This window comes from Dasypus novemcinctus, chromosome 16 (assembly GCF_030445035.2).
Source record: "Dasypus novemcinctus isolate mDasNov1 chromosome 16, mDasNov1.1.hap2, whole genome shotgun sequence".
Classification (NCBI taxonomy): Eukaryota; Metazoa; Chordata; class Mammalia; order Cingulata; family Dasypodidae; genus Dasypus; species Dasypus novemcinctus.
The window spans coordinates 36,191,251-36,215,822 of NC_080688.1; the positions used below are offsets into that span (position 1 = coordinate 36,191,251).

Consider the following 24,572-nt stretch of genomic DNA (forward strand, 5'->3'; position numbering starts at 1 on the left):
AACCAAGAGACCAGATTTTCAGGAAATGCTAAAGGGTGTGCTAGAGCCTGAAAAGAAAAGACAGGAGAGAAAGGCCTGGAAGACAGTCTAGAAATGAAGATTATAGCAATAAAGGAAACCAAAAGTGTCAAAAGAGTGGGGAAAATAAAATATGACAGATAAAACTGAAATAAGAATAAACTTAACCAATGATGTAAAGCACTTGTATGCAGAAAACTGCAACTCAATGTTAAAAGAAATCAAAAAAGGCCTAAATAACTGGAAGAACATTCCATGCTCATGGATTGGAAGGTTAAATATCATAAAGACATCAATTCTACTCAAATTGATACACAGATTCAATGCAATCCTGATAAAAATTCACCAGCATTTTTTTAAAAATTGAAAACATAATTATCAGATTTATTTGAAAGGGTAAGGGGTCCTGAATAGCCAGAAACATCTAAAAAAGGAAAAGCAAAATCTCATCTCCAGACTTTAAATTATATTACCTAGCTATAGGGGTAAAAACAGCATGGTACTGGCATAAAGACAGACACACAGACCAATGAAACCAAATTTATGGTTCAGAAACAGACCCTCACATGTATGGTCAAGGGATTTTTGACTAGCCTGTCAAACCCACACAGTTCAGGCAGAACAGTCCATTCAACAGATGGTGCTCAAGAACTGGATATCCATAGCCAAAAGAAGGAAAGAGGACCCCTATCTCACACCTTATCCAAAAATTAACTCAAAATGGATCAAAAACCTAAATATAAAAGCAAGAACCATAAAGCTTCAGAAGAAATTGCAGGAAAATACCTTTAAGCCCTGGTGGTAGGTGGTGGATTCTTAAAGGAGATAAGAGGACTGAGACGGACTACTGATGTTTAATGTATATAGAACTTTTAATTAGCTTTAATGTAAAGTGTGAAATGTAGAGTGGATGGTAACAAATAGTGAGTAACAGCTAGTTTATAAATGAGTCTAGTGATGTAAATGCCAACTGAAAGAATGTTAGAGAATAATCTAGGAACTGAATAGCATAGTAAACCAATAGGTGGATGAGAATTGTGGTTGATGGTACAGAAGCAAGAGTGTCCTTTGTGAGCTAGAGCAGATGTACATCACTATTGCAGGATGGTGGAATGTGGAGAATCATGGGTAAAATACAACTGGAGTGACCCATGGGCTATGGTCAGCAGTAATAATGTAATATGTAATCTATGCCAAAGATGTACTGTGTTGATAATGGGGCAGTATGGAGAATGTGTGCCAAATGTACACTACGGACATGTTAACAATCAATGATATTATTTTATCTGTAACAAATGTTCTCCCACGGTGTGATATGTTGATAGTGGGAAGTTGTTTGGGATTTCTGCACAGGTGCATGATTGTTATAAGTTTACAACCTCTGTCATAAAAAATAATAATAGGGTAGGTTGGGGAAAAATACCACAAATGTAAGATAAAGACTATAATTAATACTAAGATTTTGACAATATTCTTTCATAATCTGTAACAAATGTCTCAAAACAATGCAAGGTATTGGTGGAGGCTTATGTATGAGACCCTTGTATAAAGTTATGCATGTTTGCTTTCTAAGTCCTCAACTTTTACTATACACTTATTGTTTACGTATGTTCATATATAAATGATATAAAGATAATAATAGGGTGAGTTGGGGGAAAATACTTTGGTTAGTAGTAATATTTTAACAATGCTCTTTAATCAATAGTTTAAAATGTTTAACAACAATGCAAGATATTGGTGGTGAGTGAGTTATGAGAGTCCTATATATTTATTTTGTAAGTTCACAACTATTACTATACACTTGTCTACGTATGTTTATGTGTGAGTGATAAACTTCAATTAAGTTCTTAAAAAAAATTTTTTTTAAATATGAGGTTCCCATATACCCCACTCCCCACTCCTCCCAGAAATTGGAACTTTTGTACATTGTTTATGGCATTGTAAGAAGGTGCAGCCACTGTAGAAATCAGTTTGGTGGCTATCGGACAGCTGAACAAAGAATTACCACATGACCCAGCATTTCCACTTCTTGTATACACACTAAAGAATTGAAAGCAGGGATCAGACAGATAGTTATATACCAATGCAGCGGTGTGAAATTATTTTATGAATCCCAAAGAGAAAGATTATGCTTTTAAACTAATATAATCCTGTGGGTGTGATACTCTTCAATTGCATTATATTCAGTTGAGGGGCTTTTAATTAGATTACTTGGTAAGATCCCTTTTGGGCTTTTGATCAGCCTACATCAGTGGAGCATGATTCATGTTGAGTCTCCAGCCTCCTGCTGGGTCTGATATAAATGGAAACTCAGGGAGAGAGGAAAAGGGAGTTGCCATGTTTGATTCTGCCATATGAGAGAGATGAGAAAGTGCAGGAAAACAGAATCCCCTGAGGGGCTCAAAGAACTGAGGCCCAGAAAGACAAGCCCTATGCCTAGTAGCTCATAGCTGAGCTCCAAGAGATGGCAGATTCAGGAGGGGAAGGCAGAAGCCTCCAGAGATCAGAGGCCATCTTGCTTCACCACATGGCAACACCAGGATCAACACTAGCTGACTATGATGACAAAGGATCTCTACTGATGGCTTGATTTGGACATTTCATGGTCTTGGAACTGCAGCTTTTACCCCGAAATAAATCCCCATTATAAAAGTCAACAGATTTCTGATACTTTGCATTGGCAGCCCTTTGGCACACTGAAACAAAACAATGTTCACAGTAGTACTATTCACAATAGCCAAAACGTGGAAGCAACCAAAATGTTGCTCAATAGATGAATGGATAAACAAAAGGCAGTATATACACACAGTGGAATATTATTCAGCCACAAAAAAAGAATGAAGTTCCGATACATGTTACAACATGGATGAACCCTGAGGACATCAAATTGAGTGAAATAATCCAGACACAAAATGACAAATATTGTATGATCTTGCTTATACAAAATACCTAGAATAAGCAAATTCTTAGAAACAGTAGAGTATGGGTTACCAGGGAGGAGGTAGGGAGAGTTATTGCTTAACAGGAGCAGATTCTGTCTGAGGTTGAAAAAGTTGAAGAAACGGATGTTTGTGATGGTAGTACAATATTGTGATCAATTAATACCACTGAATTGTACAATTGAAAGTGGTTAAAATGGGATATTTTCAGTTGTATATATGTTACTAAATAAAAAGCTTAAAAAGAAAAAGATAAAAAGGACGAAAGAAAAAAATTATAGTAGCATAGTATGGAAGTTTATAATGTAAGAAATAAACTGCATGACAACAATGGCACAAAAGCAGGAGTGGGGAAATGGAAGTATACTATAAAGATCTTAAACTATATTTGAAGTTGATTGTTATTTGAAAGCAGAGCCTAAGTTAAAATTACACATTGTAAACCCCAGAGCACTAGTTCAAAAAGATTTCCTTTACGGACGCTTTATATAGGGATCAGCAAAGTTTTTCAGTTAAGGGTTTCATAATAAGTATTTTAGGCTTTGTGTGCTACATATACTTTCTATTACATATTCTTGTTGTTTTTTTACAACCCTTTAAAAATGTACATATCATTTATGATATGTACATATCATTTAATCATTTTTAAAGAGGATGCAATCCCGATTTGGCCCACAGTTCATAGTATGATGAATCCTCATTTACACTCTTAAAAATTATTTTTTTTTAAAATTATTGAAGTCTCCAAAGAGCTTTTGTTATGTGAATTTCATCTATTAATATCTAGCATATGAGAAATTAAGTGAGAAATGTTAGAAAACCTTTATTCATTCATTTAAAAATAAGCCCATTTACTATTAACCTAAAGAACTTTTTTATAAAATATATTTTAGAAAGAAAATATAGTCAAGAATGACATGGTTTTACATTTATTTAAAAATTCTTTAATATCTGGCTTAAAAGATGACAGTGATTTTTTTTTTTTTTTGAGGTACTGGGAATTGAACCCAAAATCTCATGTGTGAAACAGGCACTCAACCACTGAGCTACACCAGCTCCACAGACATTTATGTATTTACTTCTGTACTCAATCTGCTGCAATACCATACATCATGCAGTCTCTGAAAAATTCCATTGTATGTTCATAAAGTACAGTTGAAAAGATAAATAACTTAATACTATTAGGAAAATAGTTTTGACCTCAAGAGTTTTATTCAGGGACTGCCTGAAGTCTTCAGGCTACAGTCTGAGAACTGCTGCCCTAGAGCAACCATTAATTAATGAAGGTGGAAGAGAATGATGAGAGAGTGCCCATTGAAAAAGAGCTTCTTTCTGGGATGATGACAATGTTCTAAAATTAGATAGTGGGCATGGCTGCATAACTCTGAATATACTAAAACCCACTGAATTCTATAGTTTAAAAGGGTGGATTTTATGGTATGTGAATCAGAGTTCAATAAAGTGGCTATAAAAACAAAAATAACAAAACAAAGAAGTATAGCAAAAGTAGATAAGAACAATAAAAATACTCAAAAAGACAGAAAAAGAAAAAAAGAACAGATGAGACAAATAGATAACAAATAGCAAATGGTAAAACTTAACCCAAACATATTGATAATTATACTGAAGGTAAGTGATCTAAATGCTACAATCAGAAGGCAGATTTTCAGATTAGATAAAAAAGCAAGATCTAACTATACACTGTCTTAAAAAAAATAAAAATCCTTTTTAAAATAAAGACACGTGAATTAAAAGGATGGAAAAAATATATAAAATACAAATAATTAAAATGTACAGTGACTATATTAAGATCAAAGTATATCTCATGAGAAGAATTACTAACAGGGATAAAGAGGGACATTACATAATGACAGAAGGTCAATTCATCACGAAGACATACATACACACAGATCTAATTACAAAACCTCAAAATGTCTGAAGTAAAACTGATGGAACTGAAAGGAGAAATAATTGGATCCACAATTACAGTTGGAGATTCTAAACTTGATTTAAAAAGTAGACGAAAAAAAAAAAATCCGTAAGATATAGAGGACTTGAACAACCCTATAAACCAACTTGGCCTGACATTTACAGAATACTTTATCCAACAACAGAATACATATTCCTCCCAAGTGCACATGAAACATTCACCAACTAAAATAAGTACTGATAAATTTCTGAGGACTGAAATATTGGTTATGTTACCTGACCCAAACAGAATCAAATTAGAAATAAAGATACTAAGAAAAGCCTCAAATATTTGGAAATTAAACATCATAACTCTAAACAATTCATGAATCAAAGAAGAAATCATTAGGTAAATTAGAAAATATTTTTAACTCATTAATAAAAACACAAAATATCACAACTTATGGATGCAGGTACATGCACTGAGAGAGACTGAAATGTTTATGAGAAGGTACCTATCAATAATCTATCCATACCCTTAAGAAGAAAAAGAATCAATTTAAACCAAAATAGAAAAACAGGAGATGAGTTTAAAAGAATGGATAGCAACAATAAAGAAAATGGGTAATACAAAATCAATAGTCAAAAATTCAAACGATATCTTGATTAAATCCTTAGGCAAGACTGACTTAAAAACAACAAACAAACATAAACAACTAATATCAGGAATGAAAGAGGGGGCATCAATAAAGGTGCTATAGAAAAAAAAAGAATAGTTAATAAATTTTCTGAATATTATTAACACATTATGCCAATAAATTCAAGATAGCTAAAATAAATTTCTCAAAAGATAAAACTCACCAAAAATGAGATAAGAAAAAGTAGAAAATTTATTAAAGAAATTGAATATTAATCAAATATATTCCCACAAGGGAGACCTAGGCCCAAATTCACTGATAAATTATTTAAACATTTAAAGAAATAACACTGGGGAGCGGATGTGGCTCAAGCTGTGAGCGCCAGTTCCTACTTATAAGGTCCTAGGTTCAATCCCTGGTCCAGTACCACAAAAAAATAAAATAAACAAGAAACAGCACCAATCTTACACAAACCATTCAGAAAAGAGTCCTGAGGAAAGGGGAAGAAGAGAAGAATAGATTAGTTGGAACACAGGGCATTTTTAAAGCATTAGAATTGCTCAGCATCATCTTGCAATAATGGAGATAGGCCATTTTAAATTTTTTCAAAATTTATAAAAGTGTACAGTCCAAAATGTAAGCCATTATGTAAATTATTGATGATGGTTAGTAGCAATGTTTCAATATTTGAAAATCAATTGTAACAAATGTACCATCCACAAGTAAAATGTTATTAATAGGGGAGAGGGGAAAAAAGGGGAGAATGCTGGGTATACAGGGAATCCCCTACATTCTGTACATGACTTTTTTGTAACCTAAAGCTTCTTTGAAAATAAAATGAAAAAAAAATAGGGCACCGGGGGAATATACAGAAGAAAATGTCACTGTATGTTCAAGACAACAGATCTTACAGTGATGGAAGACATGTCAAAAAATGTTTTTCTTTCAAATTTTTTTCAATTTTTTTTGTATTTTGTTATTTTTAAAACTATCATTATTCTTTCATCAATTAATTTTACTTGGTTATTTTGTTGGTTTCATTTTTGAAGAAGTTTTGGATCACAGAAGGGTCACATCTGTGGCAGGGAGGATCTCTGATGTGGGGTGGCAGTGATGGGGGATGCATGGGAGGAAGTTCAACTGGGGCATACCACTAAGGCACACAAATGTGTTCAAGTGTTCATGGGACATTGTTAGGGTAGGTGGATATCCAGACAATAACCAAAGGAATATCAAATTCCCATTCTGGGGAGCTCTGCCACATTCTCTAACAGGATAGCAAGTATCACCTGAGTATGGGGGCAACACCTAGTGAAGGAGGATAGACCACTGTGACAAGCCATTGATATTGATAACAGTACTTATGAACCTTTTATTTTGAAATTTAATTTTAATCTAATATTACATGTTGCCTAAGAGTTACCTCCAGAGAGCCTACTTGTTGCTCAAATGTGGCCAAACACAGTATATAAATGCACTACCTTTCCCCACCTGGCATGGGACATGACTTCCAGGGATGAGCCTCCCTGGCACCAAGGAATTATTTCCAAGCACCAACTAGAAATGTACCTGAAAAAAGACCTTGACCAAAAGGGGGAAAGGGTAAATACAAATGAGTGTTTATGGCTAAGACATTTCAAAGTGAGTCAGGAGGTCATTCCAAAGGTTGCAATTACGCATGTCTCAACAGGATCTCATTGACTGCCACAGTAAATAATGCCTCAAATAGCAGGGTTCCTGAGGGTTCTAGAAACATCCAGACACTATAAGCAGGTAAGACAGCTCAGGAAATTGGTGCCCTCCAGTGGGCTCTACTTTGGAATTTACACTCCCCAGTGTAACAAAGTTGGACTCATTTGTGGTTTCCCTACGCATGGCTGTTCTGCCTGTTCTATTTGAACCTATAGTTAGTACTAGACTTGATAGGAGTATGTCCAAGAGACTTAAATCTTTGGGCTGTCCATGTGCCAGTTGGGCCCTGAATCTCAAAAGAGTTGCGACACTTATTCTCCAGTTCACGGGATTAAGAAAATAAAACTACAGACTAACATCTCTCATGAACATATATGGAAATATATTTTAAAATATATTAAAAAATTAAATCCAGCAACCCATAAAAGATACAGTACAGGAATACCTCAGAGATACTGTGGAGTTGGTTCCAGATGACCACAATAAAGTGAAAATCACAATAAAGCAAGTCACAGGATTTTGGTTTCCCAGTGCATTTTAAAATTATGTTTATAACTATAGTGTTGTCTACTAAGTATGCAGTAATAGCATTATGTCTAAAAACAAAAACACACAACATACATACCTAAATTTAAAAATACATTATTGCTAAAAAATGCTAACCATCATCAGACCTTCAGTAAGTAGTCATCTTTTTGCTGATGGATGAAGGGTCTTGACTCCTCGGTATTGATGACTGCTATATGATCAGGGTGGTGGTTGCTGAAGGTTGAGGTTGCTATAGCAATCTTCAAACAAGACAACAATGAAGTTTGTCGTATCAACTGATCCTTCATTTATGAAAGATCTCTCTGTAGCATGACATACTAGTTGAGAACACTTTACCCACAGTAGAACTTCTTCCAAAATTGGATTAAATACACTCAAACCCACCTCTGCTTTATCAACTAAGTTTATGTAATATTCTAAATCCTTGGTTGTCATTTCAACAACATTCATTGTATCTTCACCAAGACTGGATTCCATCTTAAGAAACCACTCTGCTCATCCATAAGAAACAACTCTTCATCTGTTAAGTTTTATCATGAGATTGCAGCAAATGAATTACATCTTCAGACTCCACTTCTAGTTCTCTTGCTGTTTCTACCACATCTGCAACTACTTCCTCCACTGAAGTCTTAAACCCCTCAAGGTCATCCATGAGAATTGGAATCAACTTCTTCTTCCAAACTCCTGTGAAGCCTGATATTTTGACCTCCACCCATGAATCACATATGTTCTCAATGGCATCTAGAATTGTGAATCCTTTCCAGAAGGTTTTCAATCAACTTTGCCCAAATCCATCAGAGGAATCACTATGGCCACTACAGCCTTACAAAATGTATTTCTTAAATAACACTTGAAAGTAGAAATGACTCCTTTGATCCATGGGCTGCAGAATGGATGTTGTATTAGCAGGCATGAGAACAATTCATTTCATTGTACCTCTCCATCAGACCTTTTGGGTTACCAGGTGCATTGTCAATAAGCAATCATATTTTGAAAGGAATCTTTTTCCTAAACAGTAGGTCTCAACAGTGGGCTTAAAACATTCAGTAAATCATGTTGTAAATAGATGTGTGGTAACCCTAGCTATGATATTCCATCTTTAGGGCACAGGCAGAGTCTATTTAGCATAATTTTTTTTTTCTCAAAAAAGCTTCATATTTTTAAATTTAGCTTTCTGACGCTGTGCTTGTGCTTTCAACATTTTCACAACGCTTTTCTGCTCCTCAATGAGGAAAGCACACTTGATCCTGTCACGGACACATTTAGCACACATGGAACCACCACAGGCTCTGCTGACATGTTTTTTGTTTTAGATAATCTCATAATAACTTTAGGTCTCACAGCACAAATCCCTCAAAGTCAACCTGGGCACAAACCACATGCAGATTTTGGTGCTTTCCCAACCTTCTTAGTATAAAGATAAACAATTCTATTACCAGAGGTCCAGGATAGCCTAGTTTTGCTAGAAGCAGTATAGCAGGATAGCCTACAATGGTATGTCAAATGCTGGACCATTCTGAATGCCCCCATGCCAGCTCAAAGGACTGTGCCTCAGAAGGCCTGGCTCTTGCAAGTCCTCAGATGGCAGATGATTGTCAAGAGAATAATTCTTAAGGGCCCTAGGATTTTCAAAATGGTAAATGAGCACTGGCTTAAACTTAAAGTCATCTGCTGAACTAGCCCCAAACAAGACAGTCAGCCTGTCCTTTGAAGCTTGAAGCCAGGCACTGACTTTTCCTCTCTAGCTATAAAAATTCTAGATGGCATCTTCTTCCAAAAGAAGGTTGTTTCAGCTACATTGACTATCTGTTGTTTAGTGAACCCACCTTCATCAATTATCTCACTAGATCTTCTAGATAACTTGCTGCAGCTTCTACATCAGCACTTGCAGCTTCACCTTCCCCTTTTGTTATGGAGATCGTTTCTTTCCTTATACCTCATAAACCAATCTCTGCTAGCTTCAAACTTTTCTTCTGCAGCTTCCTCACCTCTCAGCCTTCATAGAATTGAAGAGAATTAGGGCCATGTTCTGGATTGGGCTTTGGCCTGAGTGAATGTTGTGGCTGGTGTAGGCTTCCATCCAGACTACTAAAACTTTCTCATTACCAGCAACAAGGCTGTTTTGCTTTCTTATTCATATATTCACTCTTCACTGGAGTGGACTTTTCATTTCCCTCAAGAACTTTTCCTCTGTATTCACAACTTGGCTGTTTAGCACAACAGGTCTAGCCTTCAGCTTATCTCACCTTTTGGCATGCCTCCCTCACTAAAGCTTAAGTGTTTCTAGCTTCTGATTTAAATTGAGAGGCAGGCTACTCTTATTTTCACTTGAACACTTAAGAGGCCATTGTAAAGTTATTAAGTGGCCTAATTTCACTATTGTTGAGACTCAGAGAATTGGGAGGCTGGAGGAGAGTGAGAGATAGGGAAACATCCAGTCAATGAAGCAGTGGGAACACAGGACACATCCATTTAGGTCACTGTCTTATACAGGCATGGTTCGTGATGCCCCAAAATAATTATATTAAGCAATATCAAAGAACACAGATCACCATAACAGATATAATAATAATGAAAAGGTTTGAAATACTGCAAGAATTACCAAAACGTGACACAACAGAGACAGGGAAAGCACATGCTTTTGGTAAAATGGTGCAAATAGACTTTTCAACACAGGGTTGTCACAAACCTTCAGTTGGTATAGAATACAGTATCTGCAAAGTACAATGAAAGCAGCACAATAAAACAAGGTATGGGGAAGCAGACGTGGCTCAGCTGATAGAGCCTCTCCCTACTATATGGGAGGGTCCAGGGTTTGATCTCCAGGCCCTCCTGACCTGTGTGGTGAGCTGGCCCATGCGCAGAGCTGCCGCGTGCAAGGAGTGCTGTGCCACGCAAGAGCACCCCTACATGGGGGTGTGCCACACGCAAGGAGTGAACCCTGCAAGGAGAGCTGCCCTGAGTGAAAAAAGCGCAGCCCACCCAGGAATGGCGCCGCACACATGGGAGAGCTGACGCAGCAAGATGACATAACAGCAAAGAGACGCGGTTTCCCGGTGCCACCAAGGGTGCAAGCAGGCACATAAGAACACACGGCAAGTTGACACAGAGAGCAGATAATTGGGGGGGTAGGGGGGGAAGAGAAATAAATAAATCTTTAAAAAAAAACAAAAAACAATGTATGCCTGTACATGACTTAGATGTCTTAGTAGGTTTATTCCAGGTTGCAGTTCTCAAAGTGTGGTCTGAGAATTCCTATGCGTCCCTGAGATTCTTTCAGAGCTTCAGTAAGGCCAAACTATTTTCATAATATCAGTATCACTGTTTTAACATCTGTACTGAAAAAGCAAAAGTAATAGTAGTTTGGGAGAGCAGATGTAGCTCAATGGTTGAGTGCCTGCTTTCCATGTACCAAGTCCCGGATTCAAGCCCCAGTACCTCCTAAAAAAAATAATAAAAAATCAATAGTAGCTGAAACTGTTAGCAGCCTAGCCAGAATCAAGGCAATGGCATCAAAATGAAGTAATAAAAATGATTATTTTATTAAATTTCATCCTTTGAATAAATATCTCATTGATATTCTATATTATGAAATCAGAAGTACCCATAGAAATTTCTGTCCCTGCATACCAAAGTATGATAAAATTGTCTTTAGGATAAATACTTGTGCAAATGTTTGAGCTGCAGACTGGATTAGCTGCTTTATTTATGGAATACCATTTTCACTTGAAACTGACAAATTATACTTTGTTAGACTTGGGTATTTAGCAGACACATTCTCAAAAATGAACAAAATAAGTCTCTCACTTCAATATTTGTATTGCCATTGTCAAAACTTGAGCTTTCAAGTGAAAATAAGAATTCTGACTCTGTCTCTGTGAGCTTGGCAGCTTTCCAGTACTTAAGATTTTTTTGATGAGACTGACAGTGATATTAACAAATGCAATTTTGTGATATTATAATGAAATAAATAAGATCTAAATAATTCAGTAAACTAATATTTTCCAAATGAGCAATATATATTACAAAATCCACCCAAGTATAAAACAGATCAATAGATTTTAATGTACTCAGAGGTCACTAATGTGGTTTCAGATTCTACCATTGTACCTAACTTTTTTTTTTAGGGGATCCTGAATTGAACCCAGGACCTCGTGCATGGGAAGCAGGCACTCAACCACCGAGCTTCATCTGCTCCCCAGTGAGAGTTGTTTTTTTTTTCATTTGCTTGTCTGTTTTGTTTTTAGGAGGTACTGGGGATCAAACCTGGGACCTTGCATATGGGAAACAGATGCGCAACCCTTGAGTTACATCTGTTCCCTGCAATTAACTTTTTTTTTTCAGCCGTTTTTTTTTCCCTCCCCCTTGCAGCTTTTTGCTTGCTGTCTGCTTTCTGGGTCCATTTGCTGTGCATTCTTCTGCATCTGTGTTTTATTTTTATTTATTTCCCTCCCCACCTTGCAACTTGCTTGCTGTCTGCTCTCTGTGTCCAGTCACTGTGTGTTCTTTTGCATTTTTGTTTGTATCCCTTTCTTTGTTGTATCACCTTGCTGAGTCGGCTCTCCGTGGCGCTTGCGGGCTGGGTGGCCCTTGCAGGCTGGGCAGCACCTGCGGGATGGGCAGCACGCCATGGCATTTGAGGACCGGCAGCTCTCTGCAACATGCGGGGGAGCCTGCCTTCACAACCAGGCCTGTGAATCCAGGGCCTGCCATATGATAGATGGGAGCCCAACTGATTGAGCCACAACTGCTTCCCCTGCAATTAACTTTTAATAAACTACCATATGATCATGCATAGTATACTTTGGTATAGTATGAAAGAAAATATCCACAATTTTATCTGAAAAGACTATTAAAATATCTCTCCCTCTTCCAACTATGTAACTATGTTAGGCCAGATTTCCTTCATATACTCAAACAAAACAACGTATCACAAAAGACTGAACAGAGAAGCAAATATGAGAATTTAGGTATTTTTTGTTAAGCCAGCTATAAAGAGATTTGCAAAAATATAAGTCCTTCACTATATATTGGAAAATATTTTTAAAGTAAGAAATTAACATGTAATGGTTTTCTTATTGTTATTAAGTAGCTTAAAATTTCTTAGTTTTAATTTCTAACATGGTAAACAGAAATAGAAATAACCCAATTATACAAAAGCTCTTCAGGATCTCAGTAATTTTTAAGAATGTAATGGGTCACAAGACCAAAAAGTTTGAGAACTGCATATCCCAGGAACGTAAAGTTTTACAGCTAAAAATCAATGAGACTAACCCCATTGTCAAAATAAAGAAAATTCATTTCATCTTACTAAAATGTAGAAAAAGCATTTGACAAAATTTAACAGCCATTCAGAATAAAAAGCATCAGCAAACTAGGACAAGACAAAGACGTCCACTCCCACCACTTCTATTTATCACTGCATTTAGAAGCCTTGGCCAGTAAAATAAGGCAAGAAAAGAAATAGAAGTCATAAAGATTGTAAAAGGTAAAGTAGAACTGTCTTTGTTTACAGATACAACCTGCTTATGTACACAGAAAATCCTATGGAATCTAAAAAAGAAAACTACTAGAATTAGTAAGTGATTTAGCAAGGCCACATGTTGAAAATAAACTTACAAAAATCAACTATATTTTTATATTCTAGCCATGATACTGGAAAATTAAATTTTAAAAATTATTATTATTGTTCAATGGCATCAAGATACATTAAATTCCAAGAATCTCATAAAATACATGTTGAGACACTGAAAACTACAAAGCTTTGCTAAGGAAAAATAAAAACCTAAGTAAATGGGGAAGTATACCATGTTCAAGGATTTTAGCATTCAATATCATAAAGATGTGCATTCACCCCCAAGTAAATTGAACTGCAGTTTCAATGCTATCTCAAATAAAACCCCAGAAGGTATTTTGTAGAAATTGACAAACTTATTCTAAAATTTATATAGAAATGCAAAGGCGCTAGAATAGCTAAAATATTCTTGAAAATGAAGGAAGACTTTGGGGAACTTCAACTATCTTCTTTCAAGACTTATCTTGTTAAAAAACTTCAGTAATCAAGACCATAAGATAGAAGTTAAACAGATAACTGAAAGTCCAAAAATAAATGTACTATCAATTTTCAAGAGTGACAACAATGCAAGTCAATGGGAAAAAAAAGTATTTTTAATAAAAATGTTGAACAACTTGATATACATATGGTAATCTGAATTATTCTGGGATAATATTTTAAAAACTGTATTGAGATTAATACTTACATTTTTTATTTTGATGTTTCCCCAATCATCATCCTGTTTTAAAGACAAATAAAAAACATTCAACCACCTCTGCACAATTGACTAATTTTAAGCTACTTCAAAATAGAATGAAACTTATTTGGTATACAGATTTTATTTACAATTACTGCAACAAAGAATACTTTTAAAAAATAAACACACACAGGTCTAAAGATAGTAAATCTTAACCATTGCTTAAACTGCATTAAAAAAGAAATAAGACAATGTGAAAGACTTGGCAGCACAAAAATACTAAAAAACACTTGACTGACAATAGCAGATCCTAATTTTGCTTGTTCAGAATCAGTAAAGTTAACTAATAATTGGCTTATGTGACAATAATGAAGTATAACTTCTGAAATAGGTCTACAGTGACAAAACAGTTTATCAATCAAACCAGAAGACTTGAGTATAAAAATGGGTATTAAAAATTATACCAGTATAATACACCAGAATTACCCCCAGGCAAACTAACTCTTAACAGTCAGTTGTAGTCCACTCTAAAGTCCTAAGTCTCATATTTATGAAGCAATTAATAAAAAGTTGCACTTGAACGTATTCAACAAAATCAATTTTTTTAAAAAATGCTATGGTTGGCCCATAGATATTCTGGCTTCACTATAGCTAAACCCTTCCCGTCACAGAACAGCCAATTCCATATTACTCCTTTCTTTTCATAGAAGGTACCAGGCATTCAATGTGCTTTTCTCTCCTTCAGTGACACCCCTAATTATGTCTCTGGATATTAGGCTTCAAAGTGAAGCAGTATCTTCTTAAAGGTTCATCTCAGTTTAAGGACTATTACTGTCTAATCATAAGAAAAAATAAATATAAATACCCCCTCAGACCACGTACCTAAGGTCAAGCAAAGCTGGCAATTGAAACTAGATCTGTTTGACTTGTAAATCACATGCTTTTTTCACCAGGTTAAGATGTCTTACAGGATGTTACTTAAAACCCTCTATGTTCAGTTTACTTATAAAATAGGAGTAATACACACTTTGAGAATTAAAGAAAATACATGAAAACTCTGGCACAAAAACACAGTCAATAAATGGTAGCTATTACTAGCCATACTTTGATTTAATTAGCATATTTCTGTTATTCCCCACAGCAGCCAGTAGTGTTCAGCACAAATTACATTATCAAGTTGACTAATGACCAAAGGCTCATCCTGCAACTTGGAGGTAACATACTGTTTACTTTTTCACCAACATCCATTTAACTGCCCACAGACAGGGTTACTCAGTTTTTATCTCTAAAGTTAAATACAATTCTTTAGTGTTCCATATCTAATCCCTGAAGAAGTATTTTTAAAATTATATACACATATATACATATGTGTATAAGTTGTATTACAAACAATCATAGAGAAAATTATCTTGTTTGTGACCCTTCAAAGATGATGCTCTTAACTATAGTGTTCCACAGGAACTGCTAAAGGAAAAATTAGATTTCCTCTCTTCTTAAACAATAACTTTTTCTTCCATCTCCAAGTAAGACTTAGTGACTACTCTTACGAGAAAAGGGCTCTTCTTTAATAGGCAGGATGAAAGAAGAACAGCCTATGGCAAAATTAACAGTCTTCCAGTATTCCAGAACGAGGTTTTTGGAGAGGATGTTGCTTCTATTCAAATGCATGTACAGAAATACTTTCTGCAGTTGTCTAAAACACACACACATAAAACAAAACAAAACAAAAACAACTACACTACTGTTCTATAGGGGTTTTTTTTGCCTCTGTCCTCACTAACTCTTTTTTTTTTTATTTATTTCTCTCCCTTTGCCCCCCTCCCCCAAGTTGTCTGCTCTCTGTGTCCATTCGCTGTGTGTTCTTCTGTGACCACTTCGATCCTTATCAGCGGCACCAGGAATCTGTATTTCTTTTTGTTGCGTCGTCTTGCTCTGTCAGCTTTCTATGTGTGCGGCGCCATTCCTGAGCAGGTTACACTTTCTTTCGTGCTGGGCGTCTCTCCTTACGGGGTGCACTCCTTGCACGTGGAGCTCCCCTCTGCAGGGGACACCCCTGCATGGCACGGCACTCCATGCACGCATCAGCACTGCATGTGGGCCAGCTCCACACAGGTCAAAGAGGCCCGGGTTTTGAACCGCAGACCTCCCATGTGGTAGACGGACACCCTATCCACTGGGCCAAGTCCACTTCCCTGTTCTACATTTTTAACAAAGATAAAAATTTTACGTCCAAATAAAGAGATAAATACTAAGGAAATACAAATAAATTCTGAATTAGTCTAAACAAAATAAAATTAATCATTTTACTATATCCTCATAGGAAAAAAAATCACAATAAAGATATATGGAATGCACCCCATACCCTTTATCTCCTCATATAATGCATTTTAAACATTAAAATCCTTTCATAACATAGTCCTTTGAAGTATCCCTATATTTCAAATATGCTATAAAAGTCCTCCCTTACACTAACATGAATAAGACAGTTTTAATTCCACAGACCATATATTCTCCCCAAATAAAAACTACCTCAAATGTTACATTAACACTAAACATTATCTGGTGTTAATTAGTATTGCAAATTATATAATAATACCATGAATGAAAATTTAAATTTTACCTTCAACGTTCCTCCTTTCACCATAACTTTCTGTCTGGCAGGCTGGACTCCAGTCAGTGCAAAGAGCTGAGCCTTGAACACCATTGGCGGTTCATCAGTATTCAATTCCACACCTTGAAATTTCTCCTTCCCCCACTTTACAGTAACTGCAAACAAAATCATAATTTATTTTTTTCACTTACAAAATAACAAGATTTCCAACTGAGAAGGTCCCAAAGGGATCACCTATTAAGCTAGTTCTTAGAAGTCATACTAGGTCAATGATCTTTTTATCCTCGTAATGCCCATCTAATCAAGAATAACTTGAGTAAATACTCAACAAAACTTTACTGATCTAATCCAACTCATTTGATAAATAAGGAAAATAAGACTTTAGCAAACACCTCTATGCCCCCTCAATTCTAAATGGCATATTTTCAAATGTCATTTTGTTAATTGCTGTGACTTTAGAAAGGGGTGGGGCAATTATTATTAAAGTAAACATTTAATATTCTAGACCACAAGAATCTACCCTGAGATATAACATCACTCCTTTGATCAGTATTATTTGAAAATGCTGTATCTTAAATAATTATGACAGAGTAAATAGTAAGAGATGGCCAATGAATCATAGATCCATAGCCAGTCGGAGCCCACATACACATTTTAGGTACCATTTTGAAGACTGGGCCATTTAGGTGCTATCCATAAGACTGGAGAAAAGCAAGGTCCATTAACTAACTAAAAATGTGATCCTTGGCCAATACCTTGAAAAAAACCAAGTCAAGGGTGCAAAAGTTGCTCAGTGATGGAGCGCCTGCTTCCCATGTACGAGGTCCGGGGTTCAATCCCCAGGACCCCCTTAAAAAAAGGGGGGGGGGGAAGCCATGTCAAACACCAATCAAAAAGATATGACGCTCGTGGATATTTGTATTCCTCTACTTCTCAAAGGTAACACTACGCTTCGGACAGAGGAGCCCAATATAACGTCTGCTGAAATGAAAACAAAGCAAAAAGATGGGTTGGCAATCTGCCTCGGGATAAAACTGAAATTGGCACAAAAGGTGCGGCTGGGGAAAAGGCAGAAAGGAATAAGCCAAGAGAACTGAAGTCATTGGGGGAAACCCCAAGAACGAGGAAGGCTCTTCTCACAGATCCTCCATCCCTCCCATACCCCGGGCTTCCCCTTCCTACCCCGCCTCCCAGCCACAGCTGCCACTGATAAAGCCAAAGAACTCACACCACCCCACGGCCTGGCCCCCGATGCCCCAGGACACGCCCTCACCTTCCCCAGTACCCCAAGACCGCGACATTAACTATTCTGCAAAGTCACGGCGCCCGCTGCCTCCCCATCTCAAACTCCAGCTCCCACCCCACCCACCAAAGGCCAAGGATGAGAGGAAGATGCCAGGGGCATCTCGGGCCGCCGCCCACCCCGCCCCTGTGCTCTCCCCCGCCCGTCCCGGCCGCCGCCCGCCCCGCAAGGCCAGGCCTACTCGGCGGCCTAGCGGCGGGCGGGGACCACGAGGGAGGGCAGGAAGAGAGCTCACCGGAGTACAGCGGCATGGCGGGGAGCGCGGGGAGGCGGTAGCGTAGGAAGGCCGGCCCGGCAGAGCTTGCTAAGCGAAAGAAGCGAGAAGAAGCTGCTGGGGCAGCGCGGTAGTGGCGGCTGCGGCTCCGCTGCGACAAGTCTCATTCAAATCGGCCACTGGCGATGACGCAGCAGCACGCAGTTCGCCCAGCGGAGCGGCGGCGGCGAGGGACGGAGGGGCAAGGCGGGGCCTGGAGGGTGGAGCGAGGAGGAAGGTGGAGGCCGAGGGAAGGGGACTGCGGAGGGGAGGGGAGGGGAGAGGTGAGAGAGGGGCGGTGGAGGGGAGGGGCGGGAGGAGGGGCTAGTAGGAGGGGGGAGGGGAGGACAGGCGGGGGAGGGGGTAGTAGGAGAGGAGCGGGGCGCGGCCTTGGGCGCCGCTACAGGTGCGCGCCTGCGCAGGGGACCTGCTGGCCGCGTGTGCGTGACCCTGGCAGGGCTTGCAGCGGGAATTAGGGTTTCTGACCTTTTGTCTTTTTTTAAAAACTTGATTTTCCCATTTTTCAATACAATTTTTTTTTCTCTTGTTAATGTGGTCAATAGAAGAACTAGGAATAGGAAGGCCTTACTCCGTTCCTCACCTTTTTATATCTACTTGGTAAGGAAACTATCCTGGCGCTCCCTTCCAGAATTTGTGATGAAAATAATTGAGAAAGCGCTTTGAGTAGTTCAGAGAGAGTTCTGCCTTGGTGGACTGTATTACTCTTATTTCTAACAACCGGTTCGAACCCTAAAATGGCTGTAGTAGGGTAGAAAAACGCCGACCACGAACGCTGCCCCTGACCAGCATATAGAAGTTACTTGTAGCTGTCTACTTAATACCCTTGGACCTGTTTTCCCCAGATCTCTAAAATGAGAGAATTAGCTGGGAGATTTGAGCCCTCTTCCACCTCGAAATGTTCATGGCATTGATAAATGCAAACATTCTAGAGGAATTAGGAAATAAAATCTGTAAATGAACAGAGGAACTTAAAAGAAATGCAAGTTAAAATTGAGTTACTTTCTTACCTGATAAACTAGTTAAGATTTTATAATAATCTCAGATGCTGGGAAACATGTCGAAATTATCATTCTCGTAAATTGTCCATAATCTTTGAAAACAATATAATGCTTTTTGGAAAGCAATTACATTAAGGTATATCAAGAGTCTTATTTACCCTTCAGCTGCTGCTTAATGACTTATCCTAAAAATGTTCCAAAATATGACCAAAGAACACGAAGATGTAGCAAACAGCATTATTTAAAGTAACGTGTGTAACTAAGTGAAGGGTATATCAAATTTATTGAGCTTTATGATTGTACATACATAGAATTAATGGTTATGGGTCAGACTTATTTGAATCAGGCAAGTTACTTATCTGAGTCTCTGTTTCCTTAGCTATAAAATGGAGATAATAGTATCTCCATCACAAGATTGTTGTGAAGTTTAAATAAGATTAGCTATAAAAGGTGCTGACCAAGTGCAATGACTGTCTCATGATGATGGAGGAGGTTGTTGTTATGGGAGGAGTGGGGTGAGGGGGTGGAGGGTATATGGGGACCTCATATTTTTGACTGTAACATTAAAAAAATAAAGACAAAGAAATTTAAAAAAAAAAAAAAGGTGCTGAACACAGGGCCTTGCATATAGTATGTAATAAATGATACCTAATACAGATTTCCCAGTAGTAACTTAAAAAGGATTTTTTGTAGGGTATGTAAGGGTAGCCAGCTATGGGTAAATTTGTTCTCTATCTTCCTAATGTTTAAATAGATTTCTGTAAAATATATCTAAAAATATATTGCAGAGAAGCAGATGTTGCTCAAGCAGCTGGGCACCCACCTACCACATGGGAGGTCCTGGGTTCAGTTCCTAGTACCTCCTAAAGAAGACAAGCAAAACAGTTAACTCCTGCAGCAAACTAGGGCAATAAGATGATGCAGCAAGATGATGCAGTGACATGACTCAACGGAGAGACACAGCCAGGAAACAATGAGAGACACAATAAGTGGAGAGTGGGAGGGGGCAGGGAACTCAAGTGATTGGGTGCCTCCCTCCCACATGGGAGGTCAGGTTCACTTCTCAGAGCCTCCTAAAATGACAGAGAGCAGACAGGGAGTGCAAAAACAATGATGGGGGAAGAAAATAGTAAATTTTTTAAAGTTTAAAAATATATTGCAACAAATGGGTAATTTTATGCTGTGTGTATGTTACAATTTAAAAAATTTTAGTATATATATTTATATGACAATAGGAAATTTTGTGTCATATATATGTTATTATAATAAAAATTAAATGTATATATGTATGTATATATATACATGTATTGCATATGTCATTTTGGAAAACTTTTGCTCTGTCCTTTGAAGTTGATAGCAAGGGAGACCTAAAAATTGAAGGCTATATTCTAAGTGCAAATCATCATATTAAATCCCTTTGTGCTCTCATTACACCCTGTGTTTTTTTTCATAACTCTCAACATATTTATATTCTTTAATATCTATATTCTCCCACTAGAGTTTAAGTGAGAATTATGGTTATTTAGTAGGCACTCAAGAATTATTTGATGTTGTAAGAACTGGATAGACCTATGTTTTAGTTTTCTGGATGCTAAATCAAATACCATTCAGTGGGTTGGCTTGAACAATGAAATTTATTGGCTCATGGTTTTGAGGCTGGAAGTCCAAAATCAAGGTGTCGTCAAGGCGATACTTTCTCCCAGAAGATGGTGGCATCCTGGGGCTGGCTACTGGTGACCCTTTGTCCTTGGCTTTTCTGTCACGTGGTAATTCACATGGCCGCCTCTCCTGTTTTCTCACTTCTTTGACTTCAAGCTCTGGCCACTCCCTCTGACTTTCTCAGTCTCTATGACCTTCCCTACAAGGCCCCTAGTAATAAGATTAAGACCCATCCTGATTCAGTTGGGCCATACCTTAACTGAAGTAACCTCATCAAAAGGTCCTATTTACGAGGGTTCACACCCACAAAAATAGGTTAAGTCTAAGAATATGTTTTTCTGGGGTACGTAGTTCTAAGCCACCACAGCCTATGTCAAGCTTAATTCTACACATGACCAGGGAGTCTTCTAGACGAGTTTTGTTTTCAGCATTTCCCATTGGTACAACCGACCTCTTCCAGCACCTCTGGGGATTTAGGGATCTAAATTTAAGACAAATGGGCATAACAAATAGCACCTAAAAGGAAGCTTGAAAGGAAATTTGTCCAGCTGACCTTCCTAGATGTAAGAAAGAGCTGTAAATGATAGCATCCTTGGCCCACATTGCACACATTACTAAGTCCTGGCCTATGGGTGTGTAATGAAGAGAATCTTCTGCTTAAGATTGATTTCTTTAAACAATGAGTATACTGGTAATGCCTTGACCAGCATGTTTATTAAACTGTAAAATGTGATCAAATATCAGAAAGGTTTTTAATGGGCGAGCTACCTTGGGGTTATTGCTTAGAACGCCCCCTCCTCATCTGGCTAACAACTATCCTATCCAACTTTAAAGTCTCCATTTAATGCTAACTCATATACAGTTAAAGCTTACTCCTCCAATCACCCCTTCCTATCCAATTACTGTCTTAAATTGTAGCTGTTTGCTCCTCTTATTCGACAGTATATGATGAGTACAAGACACTCAGTGTAGAAACTATGGCTCCAAAAGTGAATCAAACAAAAGTCTGCCCCCGTGGGACTGAGAATCTCATTTAAATATTAAAATATGCACACATTAACTACATGACTTTGTATTAGACCTCCTGGCTGTAAGCAACAGAAACCTGAGAATGAATTGTTTGTTATAACATCAGCTGGCTCACAAAATCAATAGGAAAACCAATATACCGGCCACTGAAAATGGGTTGGAACCGAGGGAGATGGTGAGCGGGGAACATAGGAAAGGTCATGTCACAGGAACAGTCTGACCACCGTTGCCACCTCCTCCATGAGTTACTTCTAAATCCCTTCCTACCTCACTCCCTCATGAATCAGTATCTTGAGCAGGAATGTATAATTGACCAACACGCCCATACCCTGTAAGCCGGGGATGAGGGAAGGGAAGGTTTGGCTCTGCCTCCTATGCAGACACACTGGGGGTATGGGAATGGGGTACCCAAACAGAAGAGCTGTGTATTAAGTTCCGACGGCTGTTGTAATAAAAAACTACCATACACTTAGTGTCTGAAAACAATACAAATGTATTATCTTATATTTCTGATGGTTAGAAGGGGAAAAAATAGTGTTATGAGCTAAACCCCTTGGGTGTTCGCAGGGCTTCATTTTTCCTTCTGGAGGCTCTAAGGCAGAATCCATTCCATGCCATTTCCAGCTTCTAGAGGCACCTATCTGCATTCCTTGGCTTACGGCCCCCTTTCAGCAATGGCATCACTCTAACCTCTGCTTCCTTCATCACATTTCCTTCCCTGACTCTCACCCTTCTGCATCCCTCTTATAATGGCCCTTGTAATTACATTGGACGCACTCAGATAATCCAAGATGATCTTCCTGTCCTAAAATCCTTAACATACATGCTAAGCAGTGCAGAAATTTTCTTTTTGGAGTAATGAAATGGTTCTAAAATTTCTGATGATGAATGCACAACATTGTGATTATACTAAAAGGCATTGATTATATACTTTGGATAGATTGTATAGTATGTGAATATATCTCAATAAAACTGCTGAATAAATAAATAAGTAAACAAACTATGAAAGAAGAGCCAGAGATAGCAGCTATGAAAAGCAGGGGAGGGGGGTGGGAGGTATATGGGGATCTCATATTTTTTTAACATAACATTAAAAAAATAAAGAGAAAAAAAAAAGAAAAGCAGAGGAAACAGATTGAAAGGTGAAGAATTTTCTTGTCTTGTTTTTTGTCTATTATTATTATGGAAATAATGAAAATGCTGTAATAGATGATTGAAGTGAAGAATGCACAACCCTGTACTTAAACCAAATATTATTGATTGTACACCTGGGATGAATTGTATGCTCTATTAATATGTATCAATAAAATTCATTTTTTTCTAAATCCTTAACTTAATCACATCTGCAACATCCCTTTTGCCATGTGTAGCAGTTTGATATGGCTATGAATTCCAAAAATAGATACTGGATTATGCTTGCAATCTGCTCCGTACCTGGGCATGATTAAGTTACGATTAGGGCTTTGATTGGGCCATGTCATTAGGGTGTTGAGTCCCCACCCTTGGTGGGTGGGGACTTACAGATAAAAGGCATGGCAAAGGACAGAGTTGAGGTTGAGGAGTTTTGATGTTGGAGTTTGATGCTGAAGCCTTAAGCTGGAGCCCCGGGAAGTAAGCTCAGAGGAAAGAGAAGCAAGTCCCAGGAAGAGAGGAACTCTGAGCCAGAGAGAGGCAAGACCCTGGAAGGGAAGACCCCAGGAAGACTGAATCCTCATAGATATTGGCAGCCATCTTGCTCCAACATGTGAAAATAGACTTTGGTGAGGGAAGTAACTTATGCTTTAGGGCGTGGTATCTGTAAGCAATTACCCCAAATAAATACCCTTTTAAAAACCAACCAATTTCTGGTATTTTGCATCAGCACCCCTTTGGCTGACTAATACACCACATAAGTTAACATATTCACACTTTGCAGAGTTTAGGACATAGACCTATTTGGGATTCCATTATTCTGTCTACCCACAGGCTGCCAAACAAACAACCAACCAACCAGCAAATATCCACTACACTTTCTCATAGCATCTGTAATTTTAATATTCCTATGTCTTTCCCCCTCTACTAAATTATGAACTCTTGAAAGAAAATAGCCCAGCCTTGGGGAATGTAAATTCCTGGAACAGTACTTTGCCTGTAAAAGGTGCTCAGTATTTCCTTAATGAATGCATAGCCTAGTTTTAGGTCAACAGATGAAGCAATTATGTTAGGGTAAATCTATGCTGCTGTAACAAAGAACCTTCAAAATTCAGTTGCTTAAAGAAGGTAGAAGGTTATAGGAAGAGGGAAAGGGCATGACTCTGCTTCAGGCGGTTGTTCAAGGACCAGCATTCCTTCCATAAAGTTCCTCTGCTATTCCCTAGGGCAGGGCTCTTCAAAGTTTAGTGTGAATGTGCATCACCTGGGATCTTGTTGAAAATGCAGATTTGGATTCAGTAGTTCTGAAGTGGGACCTAAATTACTAAGAAGTGCTCAGGAAATGCTGCCACTGTTAGTCTGAAAATCACCCTTTGAGCAAGACATTAAGATGTTTGTCTTTGTCACTTGGTTGAAGATAGGTTGGAGACACATCTGGGTTTCAGCCCACAGAAAGAAGTAACGGGGAGAAATGTACAGTACAGCAATTTCCTTTTATTTATTTATTTTTTACCACCTGGATAATAGTTTACTCTGTAGTTCACACTCTCCCCCGGTACTTTCAGTGGGTTA

At 37.9% G+C, this 24,572-nt stretch overlaps 1 protein-coding gene across 2 annotated transcripts in view; it reads right to left on the reverse strand.

The window, feature by feature from the left end:
- The window catches only part of USP14 (ubiquitin specific peptidase 14), a 57,710-nt gene extending 39,116 nt beyond the window's left edge, over positions 1–18,594 (reverse strand). The window contains exons 1-3 of one of the 2 annotated variants that reach the window (XM_004484210.5): positions 18,145–18,594; positions 16,616–16,761; positions 14,005–14,037 (exon numbers count right to left, since the gene is read on the reverse strand). In XM_004484210.5, coding sequence (XP_004484267.2) covers positions 14,005–14,037; positions 16,616–16,761; positions 18,145–18,160 — 195 coding nt within the window. In that variant the 5' untranslated portion in view covers positions 18,161–18,594. Of the gene's footprint in view, positions 1–14,004; positions 14,038–16,615; positions 16,762–17,361; positions 17,824–18,144 lie in introns of those variants that run through there. The other variant, XM_058277514.2, reaches the window with a different exon arrangement.
- Between the last annotated feature and the right edge of the window lie 5,978 nt (positions 18,595–24,572).